At 39.1% G+C, this 12,596-nt stretch overlaps 2 protein-coding genes across 3 annotated transcripts; both read right to left on the bottom strand.

The window, feature by feature from the left end:
* Positions 1–922: 922 nt before the first annotated feature.
* LOC127968055 (keratin, type I cytoskeletal 15-like) lies at positions 923–3,573 on the bottom strand. Its single transcript, XM_052568920.1, has 7 exons — positions 3,027–3,573; positions 2,747–2,829; positions 2,523–2,679; positions 2,279–2,440; positions 2,008–2,133; positions 1,412–1,620; positions 923–1,279 (listed from the first exon to the last, which is right to left on the bottom strand). Exons 1-6 carry the CDS (start codon positions 3,567–3,569, stop codon positions 1,414–1,416), a joined length of 1,278 nt encoding a protein of 425 aa, XP_052424880.1. The 5' UTR covers positions 3,570–3,573; the 3' UTR covers positions 923–1,279; positions 1,412–1,413.
* On the bottom strand, positions 923–7,564 carry LOC127968052 (keratin, type I cytoskeletal 13). Of its 2 annotated transcripts, XM_052568915.1 has the most exons (8): positions 7,023–7,562; positions 6,740–6,822; positions 6,516–6,672; positions 6,271–6,432; positions 6,000–6,125; positions 5,455–5,675; positions 5,323–5,336; positions 4,979–5,211 (listed from the first exon to the last, which is right to left on the bottom strand). In XM_052568915.1, exons 1-8 carry the CDS (start codon positions 7,470–7,472, stop codon positions 5,141–5,143), a joined length of 1,284 nt encoding a protein of 427 aa, XP_052424875.1. In that variant the 5' UTR covers positions 7,473–7,562; the 3' UTR covers positions 4,979–5,140. The 2 variants fall into 2 exon arrangements, with proteins under 2 accessions (XP_052424876.1, XP_052424875.1); XM_052568916.1 differs by lacking the exons at positions 4,979–5,211; positions 5,323–5,336 and adding an exon at positions 923–1,279 and having other exon boundaries at positions 7,023–7,564.
* Between the last annotated feature and the right edge of the window lie 5,032 nt (positions 7,565–12,596).

The following is a 12,596-nucleotide window of genomic DNA, read 5'->3' as shown; positions in this document are numbered from 1 at the left end:
ACCCCGCAATGTTACTAGATCCCCGACCCGGGTTCAATTCTGTAATCGATCCCGGGACGTGGTTGCTTTCACACAGAAGGCGACCCGGCAATGTTCCGGAAATATTGCGGGTCCGACGTGCAGTGTGAGAGAGGCGTTTTCTGCAGGAAAGGGCACTCCCATTACAGTAATCAAAATATCTCTTGACTCTTCGGATCTGTATTATCTTCTAATCTACTTTTGAAAGATTGAGACCATTGTACCAGTTGCACTGAGACATTTCAAATGATACCAGACATGACTGTTAGTTCACTTGCATTGACATTTTAATGTAATCATTTTGAGCAGACTGAGTAGAAGGAAGAATGGATGAAGGGTTTTTTAAATGAAACAAATGGCCAGAAGGGGAGGAGGTCTCCTGCTCCTCCACACTGTGGGGTGTCTCGAAGATGCCCGTGTTTGTTTGTGTTGTCTGTTTCTCAGAAGATCAAAGTATCTCAGGTTCTTTCGTCCTTACACATGTCTGCGTTTATCTTCTGCACATATTTCCCTCTGTATATAGACTACATTTTCTTTTTACACAATTGCAATTGTTTGTGAAGGAAAAAGGTGTTTACTGATAAAGGGGAAGTCAATAGCCAGCCAGCTTGTGTGACCTTTCCTTCACCGCTTTTGTGATGGATCTGTTGCCAAGCAACATATACACTATTGTTGTCAGGCTGTTACGGAAGGAACCCAGGAATAACACTGGGAAGACTAAAACTCAGTTTATTTCCCTCATAGCCTGTTTTCTAGTGATTACTGTAAATTAGTGTTTTCAAAAAGTCTAAATATTATATAAGGATGTAATATGAAATCCAAACTTCATATTGTTTTGCATTTTGACATAGACACCAGTCCCTTTTATAATATAGTGTTCAGATGAAGAAAAACAATGTAAAAGTAATTCACAAAAGCAGCTTTATTGTCAGAGACAGGTTTATCACGCACAAATAAGAGTATGATCTGTTTATCTTTCAGTTACACTTGTTCTCAGTATGCATTCAGAACCAAATGTACTGTCTGTGTGTTTTCTCATAAAGCAGTGTGATGTGCATTTAGCATTTAGAAGGTATGCTGTGTCTTGTGGATTGTTGTTGTTGTTGTTCCACCTTGGCTGATGGTGACAGTTCCACCGGAAGCAGACAGAGAGAGAGAGTCAGTAATGCAAAAACACTTTACAGCATTCACTGCAATACCTGCAACAGAAAAATCCACTGCAGTATGCAAAGAAAGACTTTAATTACCTGGTATTTGAGTCCTGAATAAAGGGAAATAAAAGATGCATTAGTAAAATCATTCCAGATTAATGTCACATGAACCATGCACCACTGCTTTTGACAAACAATAACTCTGATAAATGCATAACTCTGATAATTTGTAAATTATTTACTCCTAATTTTCCAGGAGGCTCCTGTAGGTGGCGATCTCCTGCACCAGGCAGCTTTTGATTTCCAACAGTAAGGCATAATCACGTCCCTGCTGCTCAATGCTAGCCCGCATATGACTAAGCTCAGCCTCCAGCGTGTCAATCTGGTTCTGGTAGCCTGCTAGCATAGCGCTGTACCTAGCCTCTGCCAGTGAGTTCTCCAGTGCCCCTTTCTGTTTGAGTAATGAGAACATGCAGAAATAGGTCACTATGTATGAAACATATTTATTTTTGTGAAAATCAAATGGATTGGATGAATGATGAGTGAATTGTCATTCTTTACACAGAGTGAAAAAGTCCACAAATGGAGCCTTCAGATCTCAAGACAGTTATAATTGCCTTTTTTAAAATGTACCTGACCTACTTCCTGGGATTTGGAGGGCTTTATTAAATAATGCATTCTGGACATATCTCACATTCGCCCTCTTTTCCATCTGTTTCTTGTACATCTTTCAGTATACTTGCCTGACCTCTTAAGTAATGTTTTTTCTGAACTTCGGTTCAGATAATGTAATCTCCCGCTCTCCCCGCTAAACTTCCTGCTTCCACTTGTGTCTCACCATGCTGAGTTGAGACTGTAGCTCGATCTCCAGACTCTGTAAGGTGCGTCGTAGATCTGTGATCTGTGTCTTGGTTGTTTGTATGGTCTCTGTGCTGATGGACACTTCTTTGTGCAACACTGTCGTCTAAAAGAAACAGAAACGCACACAATATGAACTCAAGTATCATAAGATAAACTGTATTTTTATTTGACTTCAGAGTCACTAGTACTGGAATAGGTTGTTTATTATTCAGTGAATTCAGGGCTTTTTATAGCAGATCAAGTCTTACCTTGTCTTTAAACCAGTCTTCCTGTTCCCTGCGGTGTTTCTGTATGATGTTCTCATAATGAGCACGAATCTCATCCAGAACTCTGTTCAGGTCTTGCTGAGGAGCAGCATCCACCTCTACATTCACTGTGCCTGTCAGCTGTGACCTCAGTGAAGCCAAGTCCTGTAAACCCACAAGGCTTCAGCATCAGGTCTCTGACTAGCTTCATAAGTCCAAAAAACAGTACATTCAAGTTACTACAAACCTCCTGGTGGTTCTTCTTCATAAACGCCAGCTCATCCTGCAGATTCTCGATCTGCATCTCCAGGTCGGTCTTCGTCAGGGTTGTCTTGTCCACCAAGAAGCGCAGGTTAGCAACGTCGGCCTCCACAGTCTGACGTATTACCAATTCGTGCTCATACCTGATTGGTGGAGAAGCAGGATAAGGAATAAACCCACCAATCATGAATGAAACTTACTTTAACTTACTTTATTCTGAAGTCATCGACGGCCAGTTTAGAGTTGTCGAACTGCAGGAGGATGCTGGCATTGTTGATGGTAGCGTTTTTTATCTGTAAAGAAAATATGCAGTTTTTAAAGCATGAATTCATTACAGTATGCATTGTTACATGCCAAATGTGTCGGACATTGGAATCTTTTATATGATAATGCAGAATGCATTGTGTTGCAAAAATTCTCTATTACCTGAGCTGGATTATTGCACAAAAAATTTGTGAAACGTGGCATATTCATTCAGGCATCACTGTACCTTGTCCTTCAGGTCATTGATGGTGTTCCAGTAGTGGCTGTAGTCTCTCTGTGCGATCGGCCCCTTCTTCTCATAGTACTCACGGATCTGCCTCTCCAAAGTGGCATTGGCAGCCTCCAGCGAACGCACCTTCTCCAGATAGGACGCCAGACGGTCGTTCAGGTTCTGCATGGTGGCCTTCTCATTCAGCCTGACCAAGTCACTGTCACCTCCAACAAAGATTCCAGCGCCGTATCCTCCTCCGTGTCCTCCATCAAAACCGTATCCTCCACCATATCCTCCACCAACTCTATAGGAAGAGATGCGGGTGGTTCCTCCCAGACTACCTCCATAGACGCTGTAGGCTTTCTGTGGAGAGGCCATCGAACTACCCCGAGTCTTGGTGATAATGGACTGTGAGGTCACAGTCCTGGGAACTGAACTGGTTGACGAATGAAGATAGACCGACATGATGGATGGATGCAGAGATGAGAAGAATGCAGAGAGGGCAATACAGGAAACTGCTAGAGTTGTCCTGTAGAGGAGTGGTGCCTTCAAGCTCATCTTGGTCCTCTTATAGAGCTAAAGCTAGAGGGCAGGTCTTGCATTTTGTGGACGGGAGGGGCGAAGGAGCGTTTGTTTGGGTCAGACCCTTCTGTAACCTCCAGCTGAGACTCAAGGACCAGAGTAGAGCCCTGCGCAGGACTGTTTTCTTAAACCTGCACCCATCCGCTCCTGCGAATGTGTGACCAGGTCCGCCCCATCCCGCAACCTGTGTGTCCAGTCCCGCCCGCACCCACGGACTTTATCTCAGAGCTTGTGAAGAATGTACACAAATAGGTACTCAGACTAAATATTCGTTCAAGTTAACATCTAGAATAACAGATTTTAAACATGATTTCATTTTAATAATATGAAGTAACCAATGCTAAACACACACTAAAGCACCACACATGACCCCTATATATATATGTGTGTGAGTGTGTGTTTGTGTGTGTGTGTGTATGTGTGTGTATCTAAATCCCTGGACCGGGGCCAGTGATTTAGAGTCTTTATTCTCTTGGCTAGGGGTGGGCGATATGATAAAAATAAAACAATTCTTTTTTTTTTTTTTTAGAAATGACATGATTTTATCACGATTCTTTGTCATGTTGATTTTTTGATTTTGCAAGCTGTTTGAGCATCACGTCCAAACTAATTTGCCTATTATAAAGCCTTTTAAAGTAACAAAATCTGAAAAAGTATGGCGGATATTTAGGTCAAAGTGCATAGGTTAAAAAAAAAACAATTATTTCATCTTTGTTATTAAAAAATTTATATACATATAAAAAAATAATATATTAAATACATATTAATACATCCAGAAATTGATCCTCATACCATAATATCCCTATGAGGTTCTGACAATTCTTTGCTTAACATTCAATATTGTGTCTTTTAATAGTAAAATACACGTTTCTTTGAGTAAAGATCAGACTGAGATTAATTGCTATGAGTGCACGACTTTCTGTCACATTGCTATCATTGCTATGATGTTGTGGTAACCAGGTTGTTGCTCTGCAATTGCTAAAGTTTTCCAGTTGTTTGTGCGAGCAAGGGCCAGTGATAAATGGAGTGGTTTCATTTGTATGAGCAATAATGGGTGAAGAGGAACATGAAAGATTGGTTTGCAAAATTACCTCTTGTGCATGTTTTTAAGCTTTGTAATTTTGAAGTTTATGTTAAGATACACTGTTCATTCCCTTTCAAGGTGGTATGGGTGGTGACACATGTAAGGTTTTAAGTTTATTTCCCTCATAGCCTCTTTTCTAGTGATTACTGTAAATTAGTGTTTTCAAGTAATAGCACCACATTACAGTCTAAATATTATTTCAGGATGTAATTGGAAATCCAAACTTCATATTGTTTTGCATTTTGACATAGACACCAGTCCCTTTTATACTATAGTGTTCAGATGAAGAAAAACTTCAAAGTAATTCACAAAAGAAGCTTTATTGTCAGAGACAGGTTTTATCACGCACAAATAAGAGTATGATCTGTTTATCTTTCAGTTACACTTGTTCTCAGTATGCATTCAGAACCAAATGTACTGTATGTGTGTTTTCTCATAAAGCAGTGTGATGTGCATTTAGCATTTAGAAGGTATGCTGTGTCTTGTGGATTGTTGTTGTTGTTGTTCCACCTTGGCTGATGGTGACAGTTCCACCTGAAGCAGACAGAGAGAGAGAGTCAGTAATGCAAAAACACTTTACAGCATTCACTGCAATACCTGCAACAGACAAGTCCACTGCAGTATGCAAAGAAAGACTTTAATTACCTGGTATTTGAGTCCTGAATAAAGGGAAATAAAAGATGCATTAGTAAAATCATTCCAGAATAATGTCACATGAACCATGCACCACTGCTTTTGACAAACAATAACTCTGATAAATGAAAGAAACCGACTTACTTGATGTCCTGATTTTCCAGGAGGCTCCTGTAGGTGGCGATCTCCTGCTCCAGGCGGCTCTTGATGTCCAACAATAAGGCATAATCACGTCCCTGCTGCTCAATGCTAGCCCGCATATGACTAAGCTCAGCCTCCAGCGTGTCAATCTGGTTCTGGTAGCCTGCTAGCATAGCGCTGTACCTAGCCTCTGTGTCTGCCAGTGAGTTCTCCAGTGCCCCTTTCTGTGTGAGCAATGAGAACATGCAGAAATAGGTCACTATTTATGAAACATATTTATTTTTGTGAAAATCAAATGGATTGGATGAATGATGAGTGAACTGTCATTCTTTACACAGAGTGAAAAAGTCCACAAATGGAGCCTTTAGATCTCAAGACGTCCCAAGTTATAAATGGCTTTTTTCCATCTGTTTCCTGCACATGTTGCACATGAACATCTTTCTGTATACTTGGCTGACCTCTTAAGTAATGTTTTTTCTGACCTTCGGTTCAGATAATGTAATCTCCCGCTCTCCCCGCTAAACTTCCTGCTTCCACTTGTGTCTCACCATGCTGAGTTGAGACTGTAGCTCAATCTCCAGACTCTGTAAGGTGCGTCGTAGATCTGTGATCTGTGTCTTGGTTGTTTGTATGGTCTCTGTGCTGATGGACACTTCTTTGTGCAACACTGTCGTCTAAAAGAAACAGAAACGCACACAATATGAACTCAAGTATCATAAGATAAACTGTATTTTTATTTGACTTCAGAGTCACTAGTACTGGAATAGGTTGTTTATTATTCAGTGAATTCAGGGCTTTTGATAGCAGATCAAGTCTTACCTTGTCTTTAAACCAGTCTTCCTGTTCCCTGCGGTGTTTCTGTATGATGTTCTCGTAATGAGCACGAATCTCATCCAGAACTCTGTTCAGGTCTTGCTGAGGAGCAGCATCCACCTCTACGTTCACTGTGCCTGTCAGCTGTGACCTCAGCGCAGCTAAGTCCTGTAAACCCACAAGGCTTCAGCATCAGGTCTCTGACTAGATTCATAAGTCCAAAAAAACACTACATGCAAGTTACTACAAACCTCCTGGTGGTTCTTCTTCATAAACGCCAGCTCATCCTGCAGATTCTCGATCTGCATCTCCAGGTCGGCCTTTGTCAGGGTTGTCTGGTCCAGCAAGCGGCGCAGGTTAGCGATGTCAGCCTCCACAGTCTGACGCATTACCAATTCGTGCTCATACCTGATTGGTGGAGAAGCAGGATAAGGAATAAACCCACCAATCATGTATGAAACTCACTTTAACTTACTTTATTCTGAAGTCATCGACAGCCAGTTTAGAGTTGTCGAACTGCAGGAGGATGCTGGCATTGTTGATGGTAGCATTTTTAATCTGTAAAGAAAATATGCAGTTTTTAAAGCATGAATTCATTATAGAATTGCAGTGTGGCATGCCAAATGTGTCGGACATTGGAATCTTTTATATGATAACGCAGAATGCATTGGGTTGCAAACATTCTCTATTACCTGAACTGGATTATTGCACTAACAATTTATTAATCATGTGTCATATTCATTCAGGCATCACTGTACCTTGTCCTTCAGGTCATTGATGGTGTTCCAGTAGTGGCTGTAGTCTCTCTGTGCGATCGGCCCCTTCTTCTCATAGTACTCACGGATCTGCCTCTCCAAAGTGGCATTGGCAGCCTCCAGCGAGCGCACCTTCTCCAGATAGGACGCCAGACGGTCGTTCAGGTTCTGCATGGTGGCCTTCTCATTCAGCCTGACCAAATCACTGTCACCTCCAACCAAGAATCCAGCACCGTATCCTCCTCCGTGTCCTCCACCAAAACCGTATCCTCCACCATATCCTCCACCAACTCTGTAGGAGGAGATGCGTGTGGTTCCTCCCAGACTACCTCCATAGACGCTGTAGGCTTTCTGTGGAGAGGCCATCGAACTACCCTGAGTCTTGGTGATAATGGACTTTGAGGTCACAGTCCTGGGAACTGAACTGGTTGACGAATGAAGATAGACCGACATGATGGATGGATGCAGAGGTGAGAAGAATGCAGAGAGGGCAATACAGGAAACTGCTAGAGTTGTCCTGAAGAGGAGTGGTGCCTTCAAGCTCATCTCGGTCCTCTTATAGAGCTAAAGCTAGAGGGCGGGACCTGAATTTTGTGGACGGGAGGGGCGAAGGACCGTTTGTTTGGGTCAGACCCTTCTGCAACCCTCAGCTGAGACTCATGGACCAGAGTTCAGTTTCCACCCTGAAACTGCAAAGGAATGTCTCTGTGTCTTTATAAATGATTGCAATGTCCTCACCCTTGAGAATTCAATGAAGGGAGTGCAACAAGATTGCGGACACTTTGAGACAAACACACACACACATACATGTGTTTATATGTGTGGCAGTTTTCCCTTTCTTTGTCAGTCTCTTTGAAATTGAACAAAGACACTAAACAAGTATTGTTAGGATACAGAATAGTTTTAACATCATTTATGTTTGATCAATCCCTAAGGGAACATAAACCTTGTTCACAACCAAACATCAGAGAGTTCAAATGTTTTTTCTCAGTGTGCAGATATTAGAAGGAAAGTCTTAATTTAAAACCATGAGAACACTTGCACGTGTTTTTGTTTGCACATAAAGTGCTTCACTAACCAGTAAGTCCATTATATAGAAAAAATCTTTAAGAAATCTATTTTAAAACATGTCCCAAGTTAATTCCACTTGTTTGTTTTAATTAAAATATATATATATTGTAATGAGTGCACGACTTTCTGTCACATTGCTATCATTGCTATGATGTTGTGGTTACCAGGTTGTTGCTCTGCAATTGCTAAGGTTTTCCAGTTGTTTGTGCGAGCAAGAACCAGTGATAAATGAAGTGGTTTCAAAGGTATGAGCAATAATGGGTGAGGAGGAACATGAAAGATTAGTTTGCAAAATTACCTCTTGTGCATCTTTTGAAGCTTTGTAATTTTGACGTTTATGTTAAGATACGCTGTTCAATCCCTTTCAAGGAGGTATGGGTGGTGACACATGTAAGGTTTTAAATGTGTAAGCATGTGTTTTTGTGTCTGTTGTTGCCTGCAGAGGATTTGCCTTGATTGTGGGCTCCCTGGGGGGGATGTGACATCATCTGACTATTGCACCACCACCCAGTTAACAGGTCACATCTGGAACTTTGCATGCTTACTTCACTGATCAACAATGGAGACAGAGGAGGGGTGGCTGGGTGGGTGGGGGTTATAATTTATTTTCTCAAGAACAGATATTATGAAACTTTGTTCCTGTGAATTGCATGTATGTGAGTTATTATCATAAATTAAACCCTAAGTTGCTTACCAGAACACAGGGAAACTTTAATTAAATGAAAAATCGATTGGCACTGAAATAATTGTATTATTTCAGCATGACTGCAGAGTGATAAAAGAGACAACCCAGCAGTATGAAATCTGTTTTCTGGGGCAATTTTTTCAATTTGGGGGGCATTATATGAAAATATTTGACCATTAAGAATCAAGTACTGCAGAAATCTGTGTAAAATAGTTTTTAGAGATTTTAGCACTAGCATGCATCAGCATGACTTCAGGTCTGCTTGATCAGCTCTTTTTCGTGCTCAAGTCTTCCTCTGTTGAAGGCATTAGTCTGGGTGACTCTCATACGTGACTCACTGTATAAACAGAGCTCCACCTCACCTCTCTCTCTCTCTAAGCTGTCTTCAAAGAGCTCATGGGAGAGTTGCTAACTATTATTACTCATGAAAATGAATGAAATTGGCTGTTCTGTCTGTTCTGGTTGTTCTGTCCAGGCGAGCACCAGGTAATAGCCTGCTGTCACTGCAGGCAATTATTATCACATATTTAATCTATTCTAATTCTAATTTTGGTTAAGCTATTATTGTTTCATTTACCTGTAATAGTTTACAACATAGTTAAAGTCTAGATAAGTGCTAATTAGAGTCTAGAGTACAGTCTTACTAATTCTGGTCAAAAAATTTAAATGCACTTTGATGTCACCCACTTCAGATCAAATAACTACATATCTATGGGATTTAAAATTATATATTAATATTTTAATAAAAAAAAAAAAAGAAAATAGATACAAAAAGTCAATGTAACACAGGTTTACTAACCAAACCTGAAAACTATATATATTTAATTTCTGTAAAGAAAATTAGCTTTTCTGCTTAGTGGATCACTAATGTTAATTCAGGCATTAAAATGGATTTTTCTCAATGTCACTATATTCTAGACTCTTTTATTCTAGCTAGTCTAGTTCAATATAGGTTGAGCTATGATTGATAGTTTACATCATAGTGATATAATCTAGATTAGTGCCAAATAGAGCAGACAGATGTCAGGTGGAGTATTGTCTCACTGACTAATCGTCTGTATGTGTGTGTGCACAGAAGACATGATTTAAAGCTATCTGAAACCATGTGCATGCAAAAATATGTCACTGTCCTTAGAAATAGAAGTCTCTATAATTACAATAGCACCTCTTAATAGCTGTTATGTTTAAAAAAATAACAACCACATTGCTTAAAAACATGTACATTAGAAATCTCTAAAGCTCTGTACACATTGGGTCATTTTCCAAATCTCCAGTGATCTCAGTATGATAGTATACAACTTGTAGTATGAACTTGCTTTAGTCAGAGGCTGCTTTTATGACATCATGCATATGCAACACCCCCCCCCCCCCCCACACACACACACACACAAATGGATTGCTCATACAAAGTCTTGTCTCCCAAAACTGAACACACCTGATTCAAATAATCACCATTAGTATAGTTCTCCATGACCTGAAACGTGTCAAATAAATGACAAATAAAATACACTTTGCTGGCATTTAGGACCAAGAAACAGCACAGTTTCACACTAACAAATTTTTTTTTAGATGTTTTAATAAATAGTATGTTAATATAAACATTTTTAAGTGGTATAAAATTTCAATAAAATGATGTGTTGAAAGTGGCGATGTTTAAGTTGTTTGTTTAATTACGTCTTTATTATTTGTCCATTGTTAACGGCTGACAGAAAATTGCTCACTCTTAACCTGACTTAATTTGATAAAACTTCCATAGATTTTTTTTAAACTGCTGAGTCAACTTCTTTTTGAGAAGGCACTCCCTCACCTCTTTGGAAAAAATGCGCCAGTTTAATTGGTAGGTAAGTTTTAGACAGGCAAGCCTTAAATCCATTTTAATAATAGTTTTATATCCACAGCAGATTACAGCATATATAGTTTGTGTATTATTTTATTCTGGCATCCCATGAGAACATCCTTATTGTTATGTTTGATCAAACTCTGATTCATTTCTGTGTTATGCTTGAAGCTGGACATTTTTTGGACATCCTGCTATTTGAAATGCATTTCCCCTGAATTGGTGCTTAAATCTATTTATTATTATTTTGTGTATTTCCTATTTCAGTGTAAGTGATGGAGAGAAAACAGGAGAAATTCAAACACAGTCAAGTACTTGCCTCTGCTGATATAATTCTTTTAGTAAAGAACAAAGATACAAAAGATTTTCCTTGAAAGAAAAAGTGAATTTCTGAAGATTTTTTTCCACAAATATTTTTGCTGATATATTTCATGTTGCTGATTTTACAGAATGAAAATAGTTTGAATGGCAGAGAATTCAAATAACGTAAAAGTAAATTGATCCATTCTTGCTAATACATAAATTAGTGTGCATTTCTTTTTGATCCAGATATATTTGAAATGACATAATAACACAACTGACACAATATGGAGATGCAAAAAGTCACATAAAACTACTTGTACTTCCAATCTCATAAGTAATGTGATATCTGTACTGCTCTTGAAATAGTTGAGGTGACTCAACTCACCCACTGGCTTTTCAACAGTGTAAAATGTTCTCCCTCAGTAAACACGATCTCACTGTGTAACAACCCACAGTGCCTGTGTTAGCGTCACCTGAATGAATAAGAGTCGTGTAGTGAATGTTAACACCCATGAGACCGCGGCTTGAACTTGTCCATGAAATCATCTCCCATTCATGCACTAAAGCCATGACAACAAGGTCAACATTTGCTAGTGGATGTTTTGCTAAGTGTGTAACTGCTGATATCCTCTCTGATTCTGTCCTTGTATGCAACAGTAACCCTATTACTGTTATGTTCAAGACATGTAAGATTCCTAGCTTTGCCGGTTTCTATCATAAGTCATATTGCATCAGAGATACCTGGCATGCAGACAGATACTATGTACTGTTCTCACCGTGTCAGACGTCTGATGACTCCTGTGACCGTGTTATCACCTGTTGTGAAGGTGTGACTGCTGATGGGAGAGTAATTTGAAGAGACAAAAGAAAGTCTGTCTTCTCTGGCTGGCATCTCTCACTGTAATGTATTCAACTGTAGCGAGCACGTGCTGCGTGTACACCTGCAGGCTTTTCTTGAGAGATTCTTGGCTGACAAACTAGGATGACCCTTGGGGGAACAGACGGTTCTATTATAGAGTCTCTCTAATTTGTCTGCCTTTACTGTGGTTGATTTGTGGCTTTTCTGTAGCAGAATTTAGAAATTAACTCCATGCTAAATAAAATTTACTGTTATGTCACAAAGAAGACTTGAGGAACTCAGGGCATGGAGATGTATATATGTTATATATATATATATATATATGTTCGTCTGTTCTTATGCTTTTAAACGTGCAATATCCTTATATTTATTTGTTAACCCTTCATCCTAGAACATTCCTGCATCTCATTCAATCCTATTCCATTATCATTTATAGCACAATTGTTTATACACTTATTTATTTGCCAATTTGTAAATCTCTCCTTTTTTTTTTTCTGTGTGTTGTTGTCTCTGTGTACTGCAAGCTTATGTCACTAAAACAAATTCCTTGTATGCGTAAGCATACTTGGCAATAAAGCTCTTTCTGATTCTGATTCTGATTATATATATATATATATATATATATATATATATATATATATATATATATATATATATATATATATATATATATATATATATATATATATATATATATATATGATGTAGTAAACACACATTTATTTTCCTCTACCAACATGAATTATCTCCAAAAGAAGTCAAAACGTGCTTCTACTTTTGACTACTGTTCAAAAGTTTTGGGTTTTTTATGTTTTCGACAAA

This window comes from Carassius gibelio, chromosome B11 (genome assembly GCF_023724105.1).
Source record: "Carassius gibelio isolate Cgi1373 ecotype wild population from Czech Republic chromosome B11, carGib1.2-hapl.c, whole genome shotgun sequence".
Lineage (NCBI taxonomy): Eukaryota > Metazoa > Chordata > Actinopteri > Cypriniformes > Cyprinidae > Carassius > Carassius gibelio.
The sequence above is the reverse complement of the archived record's forward strand: the minus strand, read 5'-3'. Positions and strand labels throughout refer to the sequence as shown.

What these genes read in the sequence shown, in the direction of transcription:
- LOC127968052 (XM_052568915.1), bottom strand. Translation starts at nt 7,472, where the DNA reads ATGTCGGTCTATCTTCATTCGTCAACCAGTTCAGTTCCCAGGACTGTG. An exon ending in TCAATGACCTGAAGGACAAG is followed by an intron (nt 6,823 to 7,022) that starts GTACAGTGATGC and finishes TTTTCTTTACAG; the next exon opens with ATTAAAAATGCTACCATCAA. An exon ending in AAGACTGGTTTAAAGACAAG is followed by an intron (nt 6,126 to 6,270) that starts GTAAGACTTGAT and finishes TGTTTCTTTTAG; the next exon opens with ACGACAGTGTTGCACAAAGA.
- LOC127968055 (XM_052568920.1), bottom strand. Translation starts at nt 3,569, where the DNA reads ATGAGCTTGAAGGCACCACTCCTCTACAGGACAACTCTAGCAGTTTCC. An exon ending in AAGACTGGTTTAAAGACAAG is followed by an intron (nt 2,134 to 2,278) that starts GTAAGACTTGAT and finishes TGTTTCTTTTAG; the next exon opens with ACGACAGTGTTGCACAAAGA. An exon ending in TACAGTCTCAACTCAGCATG is followed by an intron (nt 1,621 to 2,007) that starts GTGAGACACAAG and finishes TTACTCAAACAG; the next exon opens with AAAGGGGCACTGGAGAACTC.